Raw genomic sequence first — 13201 nt, 5'->3', positions numbered from 1 at the left:
TATAGTGAACATTTTAGTAAAAAAAGTATTCTCTTTTTAGCTGAGGACCCAACTTTGGGAACCACTGGTCTAATGGACCCAATCTAAGCATATCATACACAGTTCTACTCTTGAAATATAAAATCAGAAGCTATATTAAGTAATTATTATTATTATTATGTCTTTTTCTGGAAAAATTCTGACTTGATTCTCAACATGTCACAACTTTTTTTCCCCAACAGTAGCTTTATGGTGTGATGAACTGAAGAGACACGCTGGTCCAGACAGTTGAACACATTCAGCAGCTGATGCTCCGTTCACCACGTGTTTCACCACTCAAATGACTCTGTGGGAATAAGAGACCATGTCAGCCTAAAACTGAGCATTTGCAGGTTGAATTTGGATGATAATATTAATCGTGTCATCATATTAAAATTAGGGGTGTCACGATTTAAATTTTTTTTTTTATCAAGGTCTGTTTATTAAGGATTTTCAGAGTGTACAAGATCTAAACAAAATACAAACTATCAAAACTAATCCCGGACATCAGCACAAAATCTCCTCACGTTTCTTGCAGAAAATCCTCTTCACTTTCCTGTGATATGCACGCAGAGATTTCCGCAGATCAAATCTCTGAATTGCTCTCTGCAGATCCTCCTGCTTCTCTGAAGTCATGTGACCCTCGTTAAACTAATGGTGCATTCAATTGCGCCTCTAAATAAAACTCAGAGAAATTCAAACTGATGTTGTATACCATTCTGCCATTTAGTGGCTATTTATGTGGCATTGCTGTCCCTGCTGAAAAAAATGAAAAGTGAAAGACCCCTAATTGAAATGTGAAAATAATGAAGGGAAAGGGAATGTGATATATTTTTTTAAAGAATCCAATTCCTGCAGTGATAGCAGATACACAGCGCTGCTCCTGTACATTGCAGCAGACTGTGCATGCACAGCATGTGACTCCACTCCATCAGCGAGTGTGTGTGTGTGTGTGTGTGTGTGTGTGTGTGTGTGTGTGTGTGTGTGTGTGTGTGTGTGTGTGTGTGTGTGTGTGTGTGTGTGTGTGTGTGTGTGTGTGTGGCTGAGTTCCTCACCTTCCCCCACTGGGCTGGCCACACTGGGAACTGCAGCCCCACAGCTCTTTTATTTTGTGTGCTTCATGCCATTGGAGTCCATTGCAAATCAAATATTCAAATGTTTGAATGAATTCTGCAATATTTCCAACCAGCTCTTCCTTTTTCCTGATTTTCCACAGAAAAGAGCTAAGAAACTTGAGGGTGAAACTATTTATATCAGACATAGCAATTTAATGTTGGAGGTTGGTATCTTCACTCTTCACATCTCTGTTCTGGCTGTTTGCTGCATGCCGCTGTTGGTTTCCTTTTTTCTTTGACACGTCTGTTTTCTTTTCATTTCTTGCATGTTTCCAGCTTAACCCTAAAGGCTTGGCATGCACTATTTTCCTCTCTGATTCTCATGCAAGTAGCTTTACTTCACATTGACATTGTCTTTGTCATTTCATGTTTTCATTTCATGAAACATAATTGGAAAAGGTCTCTTTTTAAAAAATTTTAAACTGGTACTGCAGCTTGGTGATGAAACAAACAACACCGCTGCTCTCAATCCTTCCCTCTTAGCTAGCAGTCCTTGTCACTAGGTAAGCCCCGCCTACCCCACCTGACAGCCATGCAGAACAGCCAATAGGAAGATAGATGCCGTGACATACTAATAGACTTTCCTCAGATCTAATGATTGTAGTCGGTCCCCAGTGGACTTCTTTAGCGAGTTTTGGCTTTAAGCTTTTTGCGTCTTGTTTATGTATTATCTGCTCTAGCTTTTCCAATGTTTTAAACACAGATATGGTAATAGTTATTGTCCAAAATGATGTGAAAACGCTTTTTTAAAATAAAAAAACGTAACATTTTCTTGAGGTAGGATGCTTAAACTCCCCACTGAACACGTGCACCTAAGTCTTCCAGGGGAAACACTGAATGCACTCCATCTGTCTTTAAGACAAATACAAAAGCCTTATGGTGGTCAAAAACATACAATTTTAAAAGATGTATGTAGATGTTCAAAATGTATATAAGCTATAAGCAACTACTGGTTCTCATCAGCCAGGGGGAATGATTTTCATGTATGTCTGTGATGTCACCTACAGAGTCTTTCTCATTGGTCCTCATGGTTATAGTTTAGTTTCATTTGAATAATGTGCTACATGAACCTAACTCCCCTGCAATGCTTTACTGGATTCGTTGTGTGTGTGTGTGTGTGTGTGTGTGTGTGTGTGTGTGTGTGTGTGTGTGTGTGTGTGTGTGTGTGTGTGTGTGTGTGTGTGTGTGTGTGTGTGTGTGTGTGTCTGTGTGTGTGTGTCTGTGCTGTGTGCCATCCTGTGCTGGTTTAAATCATTTTAGTACTGGTCCATGTCAGCCCTCTCTTCATGTGTCTGTACTGTTTGCTTCTCCAGTTCAGTCTGCCACACATTCTGCCGGCATAGCACCTATAAAAAAAGTCATTGAAGTGTGCAGTAGTTTACCCACTATCACACTGCTGTTTCCGACTAAAACAACATTTTGGGAAATAGCCTGCTAACCATCAAACTCTGAAGAACAGATCAGTTTCCTCTCTGTGTACAGAGATGTTGCTGTATCTCTCTCTGGCGCTCCAGGACGGCTTAAGCCTAGCTCAGCTTCCAGCAAGATTGCATCAGAGCATTCAGTCGTTGTTAAGCTGTTCAATCATTAAGAAGAGCATAGGAATATAGCTATGATTCAGTGAGGAAGAAGAGGAAGTCTGCACATTGAATACAGCAAACTTCACCAGGTCAACATCCACGTGAATACAAAGTGGGCGTATACAGAATATAGACAACATGGTAGCTCTGTCTGCTGTAAGGAGATCACATGGGGCTAAATAACAATACAATTAAACACTGGAGCCTAAACACCATATATGTAACCATGAAAACAGCAGGAAATAAATTTGTATAATGTTGGATTATATGTTAAAAGCCACAGCGTTTTCAGTTCTTGCACTTTCTTTCTTAATTTTCAGAAATCTTTGTGAGCTTGCAGTATTCAGTGTGCAGACTGCCTGTCCTTTCCCTGGCATGCTGCCTTTGTCCGGCTGTGCACACCATTCACTTTCCCTGCTTTGGTTCTGACGCACTCACTCTTTATAAGCAGGTTTTTCAGAGAAACACTTTATGGCGTCAGATTTGTGTCATATGTCGCAATAATACATGCTCACGAGCAAATGATATTACATGAGCAGATATTTAAAGCCACTTACACGATTAAAGTCCTCGTGCATCAATTCAACAACTGAGAGTTGTACAGGCAGCTGTGAGCCAGACACAGACAGGAGAGGCAAAGAATGTCACCTGACGCAAATGGAAATGACTTTGGGGGCAGAAACCAAGGGAGGCACTGGCCCTCTTATGATTGGTCACTTTCAAGGCAATCTCACCCACAGACCTCCTTAGTTTACCTTGATTGACAGCTATAGCAGACACTCTATGACGCCTGGCGGCTGCTCTGTTCGCATGATGCTTAGTTTTATATATGCAGGCGCCATTCTTTCTCTCTCCTGTTTTCTTTTACGCTCACAGCTGCCTGTACAACTCTGGGTTGTTGAATAGGTGCGTTAAGGACTAATATATGTGCGTATGATCTAATATAATTTGCTCCTGAGCTTGTTCTATCGCACTCACAATATATGACACAAATCTGAGGCCATAAAGGAGAGCTCCTGTGTTCCCTGTGTCGTTGTGGACATTGATGAAAGCCATAATCTGTGAGCCGGGGAGGTCAGCAGTAATCAGGATCCTCTGCACCTCTGCTGCTTCCATTCTGATCTCATGACCCGGACAAGGGAGATTAAGAAACTCCAAACTATATGGATGACAGGAGACACTCTGGTTTGTCTGAAAAAATGTCTTCTTCCACAACCTCAGCATGTGATTGGGAATAGACAGGCTCCATCTAAGTCCAGACTTCTGAAATATCACACATAATCATTTATCAACATATTAAAAGACTGGCAGATTGTCCTGGCTTCTTTTTCCAATCTTTGTCACCTTTCTTTACCCATAAACTGTATATGTTTGTTTTCGATATGGTCCTATGTTCTTTTCCCTCTTACTTTCTTTCACATCTGATTCAATCATTGTCTATCATCCTACCGTCATTGTTCCCACTTCCTCTTCTGACTGTTGCGTTCTGGTTGAAGGACCTGGATAAGACCCAGACCGAGATCATGCGTCACCACACCAGCGTCAGTGAGCTGAAGAGGAGTTTTATGGAGTCGGTGCCGGAGCCTCGGCCCAGTGAGTGGGACAAGCGCCTGTCCACCAACTCGCCATTCCGCACGGTGAGCATCAACGGCCAGCTACAGCCAGCGGTGAGTCCAGGAACACACGCTGCACATGCATTGCTGATAGCATCCACGGTGTCAGGGAATCACATAGAGTGTAGACTGAAATCACTGTGTCTGTTGGTGTGATATGCTAAGCTAGCAGCTTCCCCTGCTTCCACAGCCCTGTCCTGTCTCTGTGCTGGACACATTCTTCTCATCTGACTCATGCTAACATGCTTAAATGTCAGATTGATCCTGACGTTGTATGCTAGCCAACAAACTAGCGGCCAATTCCCCACTAATGAAAGCTTTAGCTAGATTCCCAGGAAGTAAACCCACTAGGACCGAGACAGTGATTGAGATAGACATCAGGCTCACAGTAGGAGCTAGGTAGTGTCTCATGCATTTTATCAAACCTGGACAGATCCCTCTGGGTCCGTGTAACGCTTATCAGTTCAATTTTCTAAGCACAAACGGACATTTGGAAATTTTCTAAATTTCAAAATTTCTGATCCTCTGAATAAAAACATAAAATAGTAAAAAACAGGTTATAGATCCAATTTTTTTAACCCATTTTTCTGTTTTTCCAAATGTCTGTTTGTGCTTAGAAAATTGAACTGGTAAGCGTTACACGGACCCCTCTGAGGGTCATATATTGTAGTAGGGGAAAATAATAACAAGAATGAATGCAATCAAATGTAATACTTTATTGCATTATTTAAAAATGTTTGGATGTTCAGGGATTCCCCTGAACTCAGAGCTCAGTTGGCAGTATGTTTGCACAGTTTAGTACATGCACACCGATTCCTAAACAGAGCCAATCTGTACACTCACTTTATTAATTTGTATATTAATTTGGTTTAATAGTCTGTGCTCACAGATTTTCTCCCCTTTTTTACCTTTACAAAAATAAGCCATGGGGGCCATAGCATCTGTTTTTTTTTTTTTTAAAGATAAATGCCTGATGATTTATCCCTGACTTGCTCAATTTGTATAATGTTAACCATAATTTAAAAAGTAAAGCAGTCTTGGACGTACAAATAGAGGGCCTTCAGAGCAGTGTAGTTAAATGATCTCCGGGATTTTTCATCCAGCCGTGTATCTTTTAAGAAAGAATGCTTGCTGAGCTCTGTGACTCCTGACATTACAATCATTCCGCAGATGCTTTTGCCCAAAGCCACTTACAATAGCTGTGGTTACATGGACAATATTCCTTCAGCCCCATTAAAATCATTCTGATTAGAGATTCCAACTGAACTGTTTACATAAAAGTGTTTCAAGTTTTGATAAAGTGATCGATAAGATATGCATTTACACAAAGTATTTCATAACAGTTGAACTTTTTTGACTTGGTTCCACTGGCTGTGCATGTAACCCGCTCTTTAAGGATTGTTGAACTTTAAATCTTTCTTAAATCGTTCTCCAACAACAGTTTAGTTTAGCTCCCACCATGTTTCTGTCTCTCCAGAAGCAACGTCACTAATGTTCCACCCACATGGGGCAAACATTGGATTAGGCGTTTACATGGTTATTAGGCGTTAATATTTTCATATTGAAGGTGTATCAGGCACCCCTCTAAACCCTTCAGGCCAGTCTCTTCCTATTCAGCTTGTTACATGAGGTATTTTGATTTTGATTGGGCTATTATTGGTTATTAGTGGAATATTAGGGTCCATGTAAACACAGCTAATTAGTGCATTTAAACTTAACTCAGGAACAAGAGGTGTCACCAAATATTCCCCCAACCCATTTTGCCCAGAGCGCCGGGAACCGAGCAGTATTTCTGCGCTGGTAGCTGCTCTGCCCTGAGTGTACTGTGAGTCAGTAGGTAGTCTGGGATCATTTGAAGCCGCTCAACAAGTCAAGTCGATTTACTGACATTTGTATGTCACAGGAAAAGCACAAAGGTACATAATCAAACGAATAACAAATTCCATTTAGCTGCATCAGTTTCAGGATCCTGCTGTTATGCATGCTGCTCACACAGTCATGGCTTACTGGGATACTTGAATAGAACAGAGCCAGCGGTAATGTTATTAGTAGCACCTGGGCTTTTACTGTCAAAATGTCTGCTAGGGCTGAATGGAATTCAATTTGATATTACAATGTAATAGAACACATTTTTCAAATCTCAAAGTAGCAATTTATTTGAATGCTACAAAATGTAACCCAGTGAGGGTTGGAAACTCGTGGCCCTGTGGGCTTTATGTGCCCTACGCTGCTGTGACATACTCCAATGAGAGCAGGAGAAGAAAACTACTTGTAAGATGCCACGCGCAAGCTTTAAAGCTCACAGGGCTGTGGAAATGCTTTCAGTATAATCCACCCTGTTGTAACAGTAGCTAGTGTGTGCATAGCGAGTGTGAGAGAGAGAGAGAGAGAGAGAGAGAGAGAGAGAGAGTGAGTGTGTGTGTGTGTGTGTGTGTGTGTGTGTGTTTGTGTTTGTGTTTGCGCAGGGCCTTTAAACACACATATCCATAATATCAAATTAAATATTTAAGGTATTCAAGTTCAATTTGAACTCAAGGCCCCTCCTTAAAATTGTACTTCAAGATTTGGTGAAAATTAGATTAGATTAGATTCAACTTTATTGTCATTGTGCAGAGTACAAGTACAAAGACAGCGAAATGCAGTTTGCATCCAACCAGAAGTGCAAAAAAAAAGCAGAAAAGTGTAATGTGATAGACAGGTGGTGCATAGGCTGGACAGAAATATATTGCAGTGTTATAAGAGCAGAATAAATATGGCTATGTAATATGAACAATGTATGAACAACATGTACAGATATTGACATTATACTAGTAGTAAGAATAATATAATATAGATATATGCATTGTATTAACAGAATATATAATGATAAAAACAGAATAAATATGGATATACAGAATGAACCATATAGAGCAGGGGTATCAAACTCAATTTCACTAAGGGCCACACTGGAAAAAGAGAATCACACCAAGGGCCAGACATGTATAGTTTATTGACATGCTTTTATTTAATTGAAAAAGTCAAATATCTTTGACTCAATTATTGCATGTATCATATAGTCTTCTTACTTACAGTTTGGTCCACATAAAGCCCTGAAAAAGTGAGCAAAAAAGTTCCAAAGCCATTCTAGAATTTAGCAAATCGAGCAAAACAATGATTACATTTTCTAAGTAGGCTACCACACAGCCGAGTCACAACAAGCTCTTTCACAGCCTGAATATGAAAACTCTCTGGTTCTGGGGGAATTTCTGATTTCTGATTCTCAAAGTCGGCAGATTTGCCAAATTCTGCTATGAGTGTTACGTAATTGCAAATTGAAAAACTGTTTCCCATGTTTTTGGTTTGGCGTACAACTATGTGGGCCAAAATTTATTGTGAACCTAAATTGATATGCGGGCCAGATCAGAATGTGCAAGGGGCCGGATTTGGCCCGCGGGCCTTGAGTTTGACACATGTGATATAGACAGATATGTATTCATTCATGTAATTCATCAAATTACCACCCAGTTATCACCACAAAGACAACCTTCTGGGCCCCTGAAGGTCTGGGGCCCCTAAAGGTCTGGGGCCCTTGAAGGTCTGGGACCCAGAAGGTCTGGGGCCCCTGAAGGTCAGGGACCCAGAAGGTCTGAGGCCCCAGAAGATCTGGGGCCCCTGAAGGTCTGGAGCCCAGGGGCAGTTGCTTACTTTGTATGGTTAGTTATCAGGTGTTATCAGGAGTCACACTGTATGTTCCCTCTATTTTAAATGTTAATATGTTGCATGGAAGAATATTATAGGCAAAACACACACATATGTGTAGAAAAACTAAAGAAATATCTTGTTGTCCATGAGGAATATGGCAGATGTCCACAATGCATTTCATCATCTAGAAGTGTCCACTGAGTGGTGCTGTTGGCTGTCTCCATATCATTCCACTACTGTAGCATGACTGGAAGTGTAGTCTCAGAGATACACACACCTTTTCACACAATCTTTCTAAATGTGCTGATGTGGAGATGGTGTGTGTGTGTGTGTGTGTGTATGGGTGTGTGCGTCTGTGTGCAGGGGAGGATGTCCTCAGTACCTGCACACAGAGTGGTTGGGGGCATGTCTGAGGTAAAGCTACTGGAGTCTGGCTGCAGTCAATGGACACTGTCCAGCGTTTCTTTATGAGCAATATAAAGAATGGCACCCTGAGGCTATGGCCATGGCCTTCTCTTAACAGACAGCTCTCCAGTATTACCAGATTGTGCTTGGCTGCAACCTAAAGGGTTCAGTATGCTTCAAACCAACTGCGTATAAAGTGTTTTTACTTTGACATTCCACGGTGTAAAGCTCGCAGCCATAGAAGCAGACATGGGATGATGTTCATATCAACGGGGACAAGGGCGCACACTTTGGGACAGTCTGGCGTTCATGTGCTCGTGTAAAAAATGAAAATAAATAGGTTGTGAGGAATGTAAATCCTACATTTTCCGTTACTTACACACACCTGTACAATTGCTTTGTGAAGTGGTGATTGTTGGTTTGGAAAACTTACAAAAATTGTTGGACCACATTGGAAAGTGGCACCGGTAAACAGTCTGACAGCCGCTTTTGTTTGAAGCATACTGGCGCCTTTGTGCTGGATCTGCCTTCGCTCTCTGAATGGCTGCTGCGAGCTTCGTCATCCTGCTTCATCTGCTGGGTTAATCCTGAAAATGTATTTGCATGACTCTTGTGCCTGAGATGATCAGTGAAAGACTGGAGAGCAAAAGAACACAAGAAAACAAGCTAAAGACCAATGATTAGTAGCACTGACCCCCCCCTCCTCCCCTCATCTGTCCCACCCTCCAACCCTCCCTGGATGTCTTTTATGTGTTCTTCTGTGTCTCTGTCTTGTTTCTCTGCCACCTCTGTCCTCATCTTCTTCCCCTTCCCCATTAAAGTCTGGACCTGTTTCCCCAGTCAAATCCCCACCGACTCCCTCCTCTTCCCCACAGCCTCCTCCCCCCTTCCCTGTGCGTTCAGACAATGACCCTGACGGTCAGAGAGGATCTCAGTCCTCTGACCTGCAAGTATTTCCCTCCGGCTCTCGGCTCTCCTCCACCCACAACTTGAAGACACAGTTTCTATCCCAGACATTAGGTCCTGCACAATAATCACATATTCCTTTTGAATACTCGAGAATCCAGCCATAACAGCACTTTTTTGCTGAAAGCCTGAGGCACAATTTTAGTAATTTCATATTATTGCTGAATGCTAGGAATTATGATGACATATAAGATGGAAAAATAGAAATAGTCTCCATTGCATCATCATCTGTTCCCAGATTCTCCCTGAGCTCTCAGATTCTTACCTTGTGTGCAGTACATCCCCATCAGCCACACTGTGTCCAGTGCAGAATTAGCTTAAAAATACTCCCTGCCATCTAATATGCTGAAGATAATTGACACATTATAAAGCAGATGAAATGTTATGGTCTTTCTTCCTTTTGGCATTTAGAAGACTTTGCAGTGCCAACATGGAATGCACTAGCTAGCATTTTAGCTGCAGGAGAATGGCTTTCCTGTTCCCACCATGGAGCAGATTTTCTGTCAAAAGTGATTGGAGACTGTCTCTACCATCGTTTTACAAACGACAGAATCCTTCAGTGGCTGTTGTCCTTTAAAGGTTTAAAGTCCCAGACAAAAAGTCAGCATCCTCACCAGTTAATAATCCATGTAGAAGTCACAGAAATCAAGAAGCAACATTGTTCTTTTTACTGCATATTAGAGCTAGATCGTCCTAATATTATAGAACAAAAAATAGTAACAAAAAAAATGCAATCTTATTATCAGTTTCTTTTCTTTGTAACACAAAGCAGAACTTGCACAAGCAACACAGAGATTACATCTATGCTTTATTAGACATCATTTATATGATTTTCTTTGAGAATGAGGATGAATCAACATTTAGCAATGCCATCTAGGTAAGAGTCCGACAGAGCCACTTTAAATACTGATATAGTAGCATCCGTGGTCATGTGTCCAGTGTCATGTCATAGTTGTGACTGTGTCATGTCAGTCTTATGCACACCCCTTCAAGTACACTAAAGTCTTACCCAGTTGCTTAACTGCGATTGGACAATCGCTCTTTATGGGAGGGGTTTAGCAAATGGTCTTTAATGTACCCTCAAAATCAGGTGACCCATGGAATGAAAAGGGTTTTAACCCCTCCCAACGGTAGCCTCTGCAACTCTATTGAATCTGCCTGGCAGCTTTCCAACGTGTTCATAGAATATCATTATAAATAAAAAAAATATCTTACCTATTTGCTACTCAACACAGTTCATATCAACCAGCTCTAACTCACAGCTGGCCACCTAACTGGCGAGTACAGAAACAGAAGAACTTCTGTGGCAGGATTATTTCTCCAGGCAGCAGTTCTTGCACTATGTTGTAATGTGCATTGTGTTGTGTTGTAGCTCAGAGAAATCACGAAGAAGATAAAACATCACGCTGGCAGGAAGATTTGCTCCGAAAAACTGCTAGACCTTTACTTTCAGTCTTCAAAAAAACATGAAACATAGAACAACAGAGAGGGAACTCCTCTTTACACTGCTCAAACTGTTCTGGTGCTGCTCTTCAAACAAAACAGTCCCTCACTCCACTCACACAAACAGGATTAGAGCCCGCCTCTCCAGTTCAAACTGGCCAATCAGGTCAATACTCAGGTCAGTAATCAGGTGATGTACATCATTCAGTAATTAACATTCATCCAAACAAATCAACTCGTCTTTGTTAATTGATGTAGGAACTTTAAATTAAGAAAATAAAGAAAACATAGTGAGAGGAAATGTCCACGTTTACTAACAAAATAGCAAAATGGTTATGGTAATCAACTTACCAAAGAGTCAAGATGATTTTCTACTTATGCCATGGGACAAGAGCAGAGATTGTGTAAAAATATAATGCAAAGAAAATGCATGACCAGGGTTGGGTATCTTTTGGATTTCTTTCCGAACCCAGTGCTAAAACGATACTTTTAAAACAAAAAAAAAGATTTTAAAAAGTACAATTTTAAAAAGGACCACAAAACGACAGTCGTGACATTTAAGAAGGGCTTGTTTATTGCTAAGGCCATATGGTCAAAACTTATTTCACTAGTAAATTGCTGGTAAACAACAACAAAAAACGACTAGATAGAGAGAAGTGTATTTTACAATAACTTTGAATGTACCACAAGGCTGGTGAGGCGAGTTTCAAGTGAACGCACCGTCTGTGTGGTTTTTCGACAGCTGCAGCTGCAGGCTGTTAACGTCCCAGTGTTGGACTCCTCTACAGTGAAATACAATCACACTTCACACCGTTTAGCTGTCAGCATTTTAACCGTGTTTAACGTAGCTGCTAGCTAACGTTAGGCTAACATTACCTGCTGCCAAGTGTTGTGTTAACTAGCGTGACATGCAGTGATGCTTCTGTTCCCTCTAACGTCTGTTTCGGAGCATCAGAGAGGAGAGCAAGCATTTGAAATGAGGCACAGAAAACCCCGCCGCTATTAGGTCCGGTAGATACCGGTCGTTAAGGCACCGGTGCCGTATTAGCACCGGGTCTTGTTACCCAACCCTATACATGACATTTTTGAAAGCATACTGTTGTTTCATGTTGCATGTGAAAAATGATGTAATTGTAGCCTAACAAATAGAGCTTATCGGGCCTGAAATCCTAAAACAACTTCATATAATTACATAATTCCAGTTTACAACTTTGTATTCAACAAGTTAATTGGTGAGATCTATGAACGGGGCCTAAAAAAGAGTCTAACAAGTCAAGAAATAGAAGCTGTCAGATGACCAGACAGGTTGGAAACAAACCACAAGGTTAGCCAAATTTATTCAGAAGAGAACCCATACATCATCTGTAAAATTATTATACAAATTGCAAACAATTATAGTTTAGAGACATGACTCTCTGGTTCTTTCAAGTAAGGTCAATTTTATTTGTACAGCCCAATATCACTCAAGGGGCTTTACAATCTGTAAATCTGTAATCAGACCTCCCATACTTGACCTAGTGTGTAGTGCACACTCACAGTTTTACTGTGCAAAAAGGAATTATTAGCGACAATACTATTTCGAGGTCAGGATTAGGGTTTTACCCTGGGTAACCCCTATTTGAAGGTTAGGGCATGGCTAATCCTTTCTGTTTTACCGACACATTAAGTGGTTTGGATAATCTGGCTTGTTGGTAACTTGTCTAATCTTCTGATGTTTCTTGCCCTTTCAGGCTCTTTTCGTGCAATGTCACAATGTTCTTAGATTCTGGAAATTACTTTGGGGTGTACAAAGTTTTTTGATAGAATAACTACGAATAAGCTACTGAAATAAGATCCAAGTTGATATAAACCAGAAATGTCTCTTAGTCTTGCATTTTAAGACATTCTAAAAATCCTGTTTCTGTTGTAGTAATTGTGTAACTGAAAAGAAAAGAAAGTTCAGCAGTCAACTGCGACACTACTGTCACAGTAGTAACACATAGAAGTAAGAACCAGATGTATTTAGTTCGATAGGACTGTAAGCCACCCAGCATCATAACCTTGTCATAATGTGAGTTTGAGTTTACTTGACTTCTCAAAGCTAACAGACGGAGTAACTGCGTTGAGACGTGAATTGTCTGTTCATGTTAATGTTGTTCTTTCAGACAACACCACAAACAACTTCATTTAAAAGCTGCAGGGGATATCTTGCCAAAGCATGTCCCCATGCTACACAGCCTTCAGCGCATCCCTTTCCTGTTCCTTCCCTCCTCATCCCCTTCCTCCGTTCCCTCATCCTTCTATCCCCTTTCCTCCTTCTCCTGTCAATTGACCATATCCCACGTGTCTGTTCATTGTTATCTGTCTCTCTTGGCCTGCTGCTGCTGCTGCTGAGCACAGC

General features: G+C 41.0%; 1 protein-coding gene across 16 annotated transcripts in view; it reads left to right on the top strand.

The window, feature by feature from the left end:
* The window catches only part of epb41a (erythrocyte membrane protein band 4.1a), a 63583-nt gene that overhangs the window by 33812 nt on the left and 16570 nt on the right, over nt 1-13201 (top strand). For 6 of the 16 annotated variants that reach the window (XM_039819590.1, XM_039819582.1, XM_039819585.1 and 3 more), the window contains 3 exons: nt 1235-1297; nt 1410-1457; nt 4210-4380. In XM_039819590.1, the coding sequence (XP_039675524.1) occupies nt 1235-1297; nt 1410-1457; nt 4210-4380 (282 nt within the window). The remainder of the gene's footprint in view (nt 1-1234; nt 1298-1409; nt 1458-4209; nt 4381-13201) is intronic. The other 10 variants (XM_039819593.1, XM_039819586.1, XM_039819588.1 and 7 more) reach the window with 3 other exon arrangements.

The sequence above is a fragment of the Perca fluviatilis genome, chromosome 13, assembly GCF_010015445.1.
Source record: "Perca fluviatilis chromosome 13, GENO_Pfluv_1.0, whole genome shotgun sequence".
In the NCBI taxonomy this organism is placed as follows: domain Eukaryota; kingdom Metazoa; phylum Chordata; class Actinopteri; order Perciformes; family Percidae; genus Perca; species Perca fluviatilis.
Note: the sequence above shows the minus strand (reverse complement) of the source record. Positions and strands in the feature narration are given on the sequence as shown.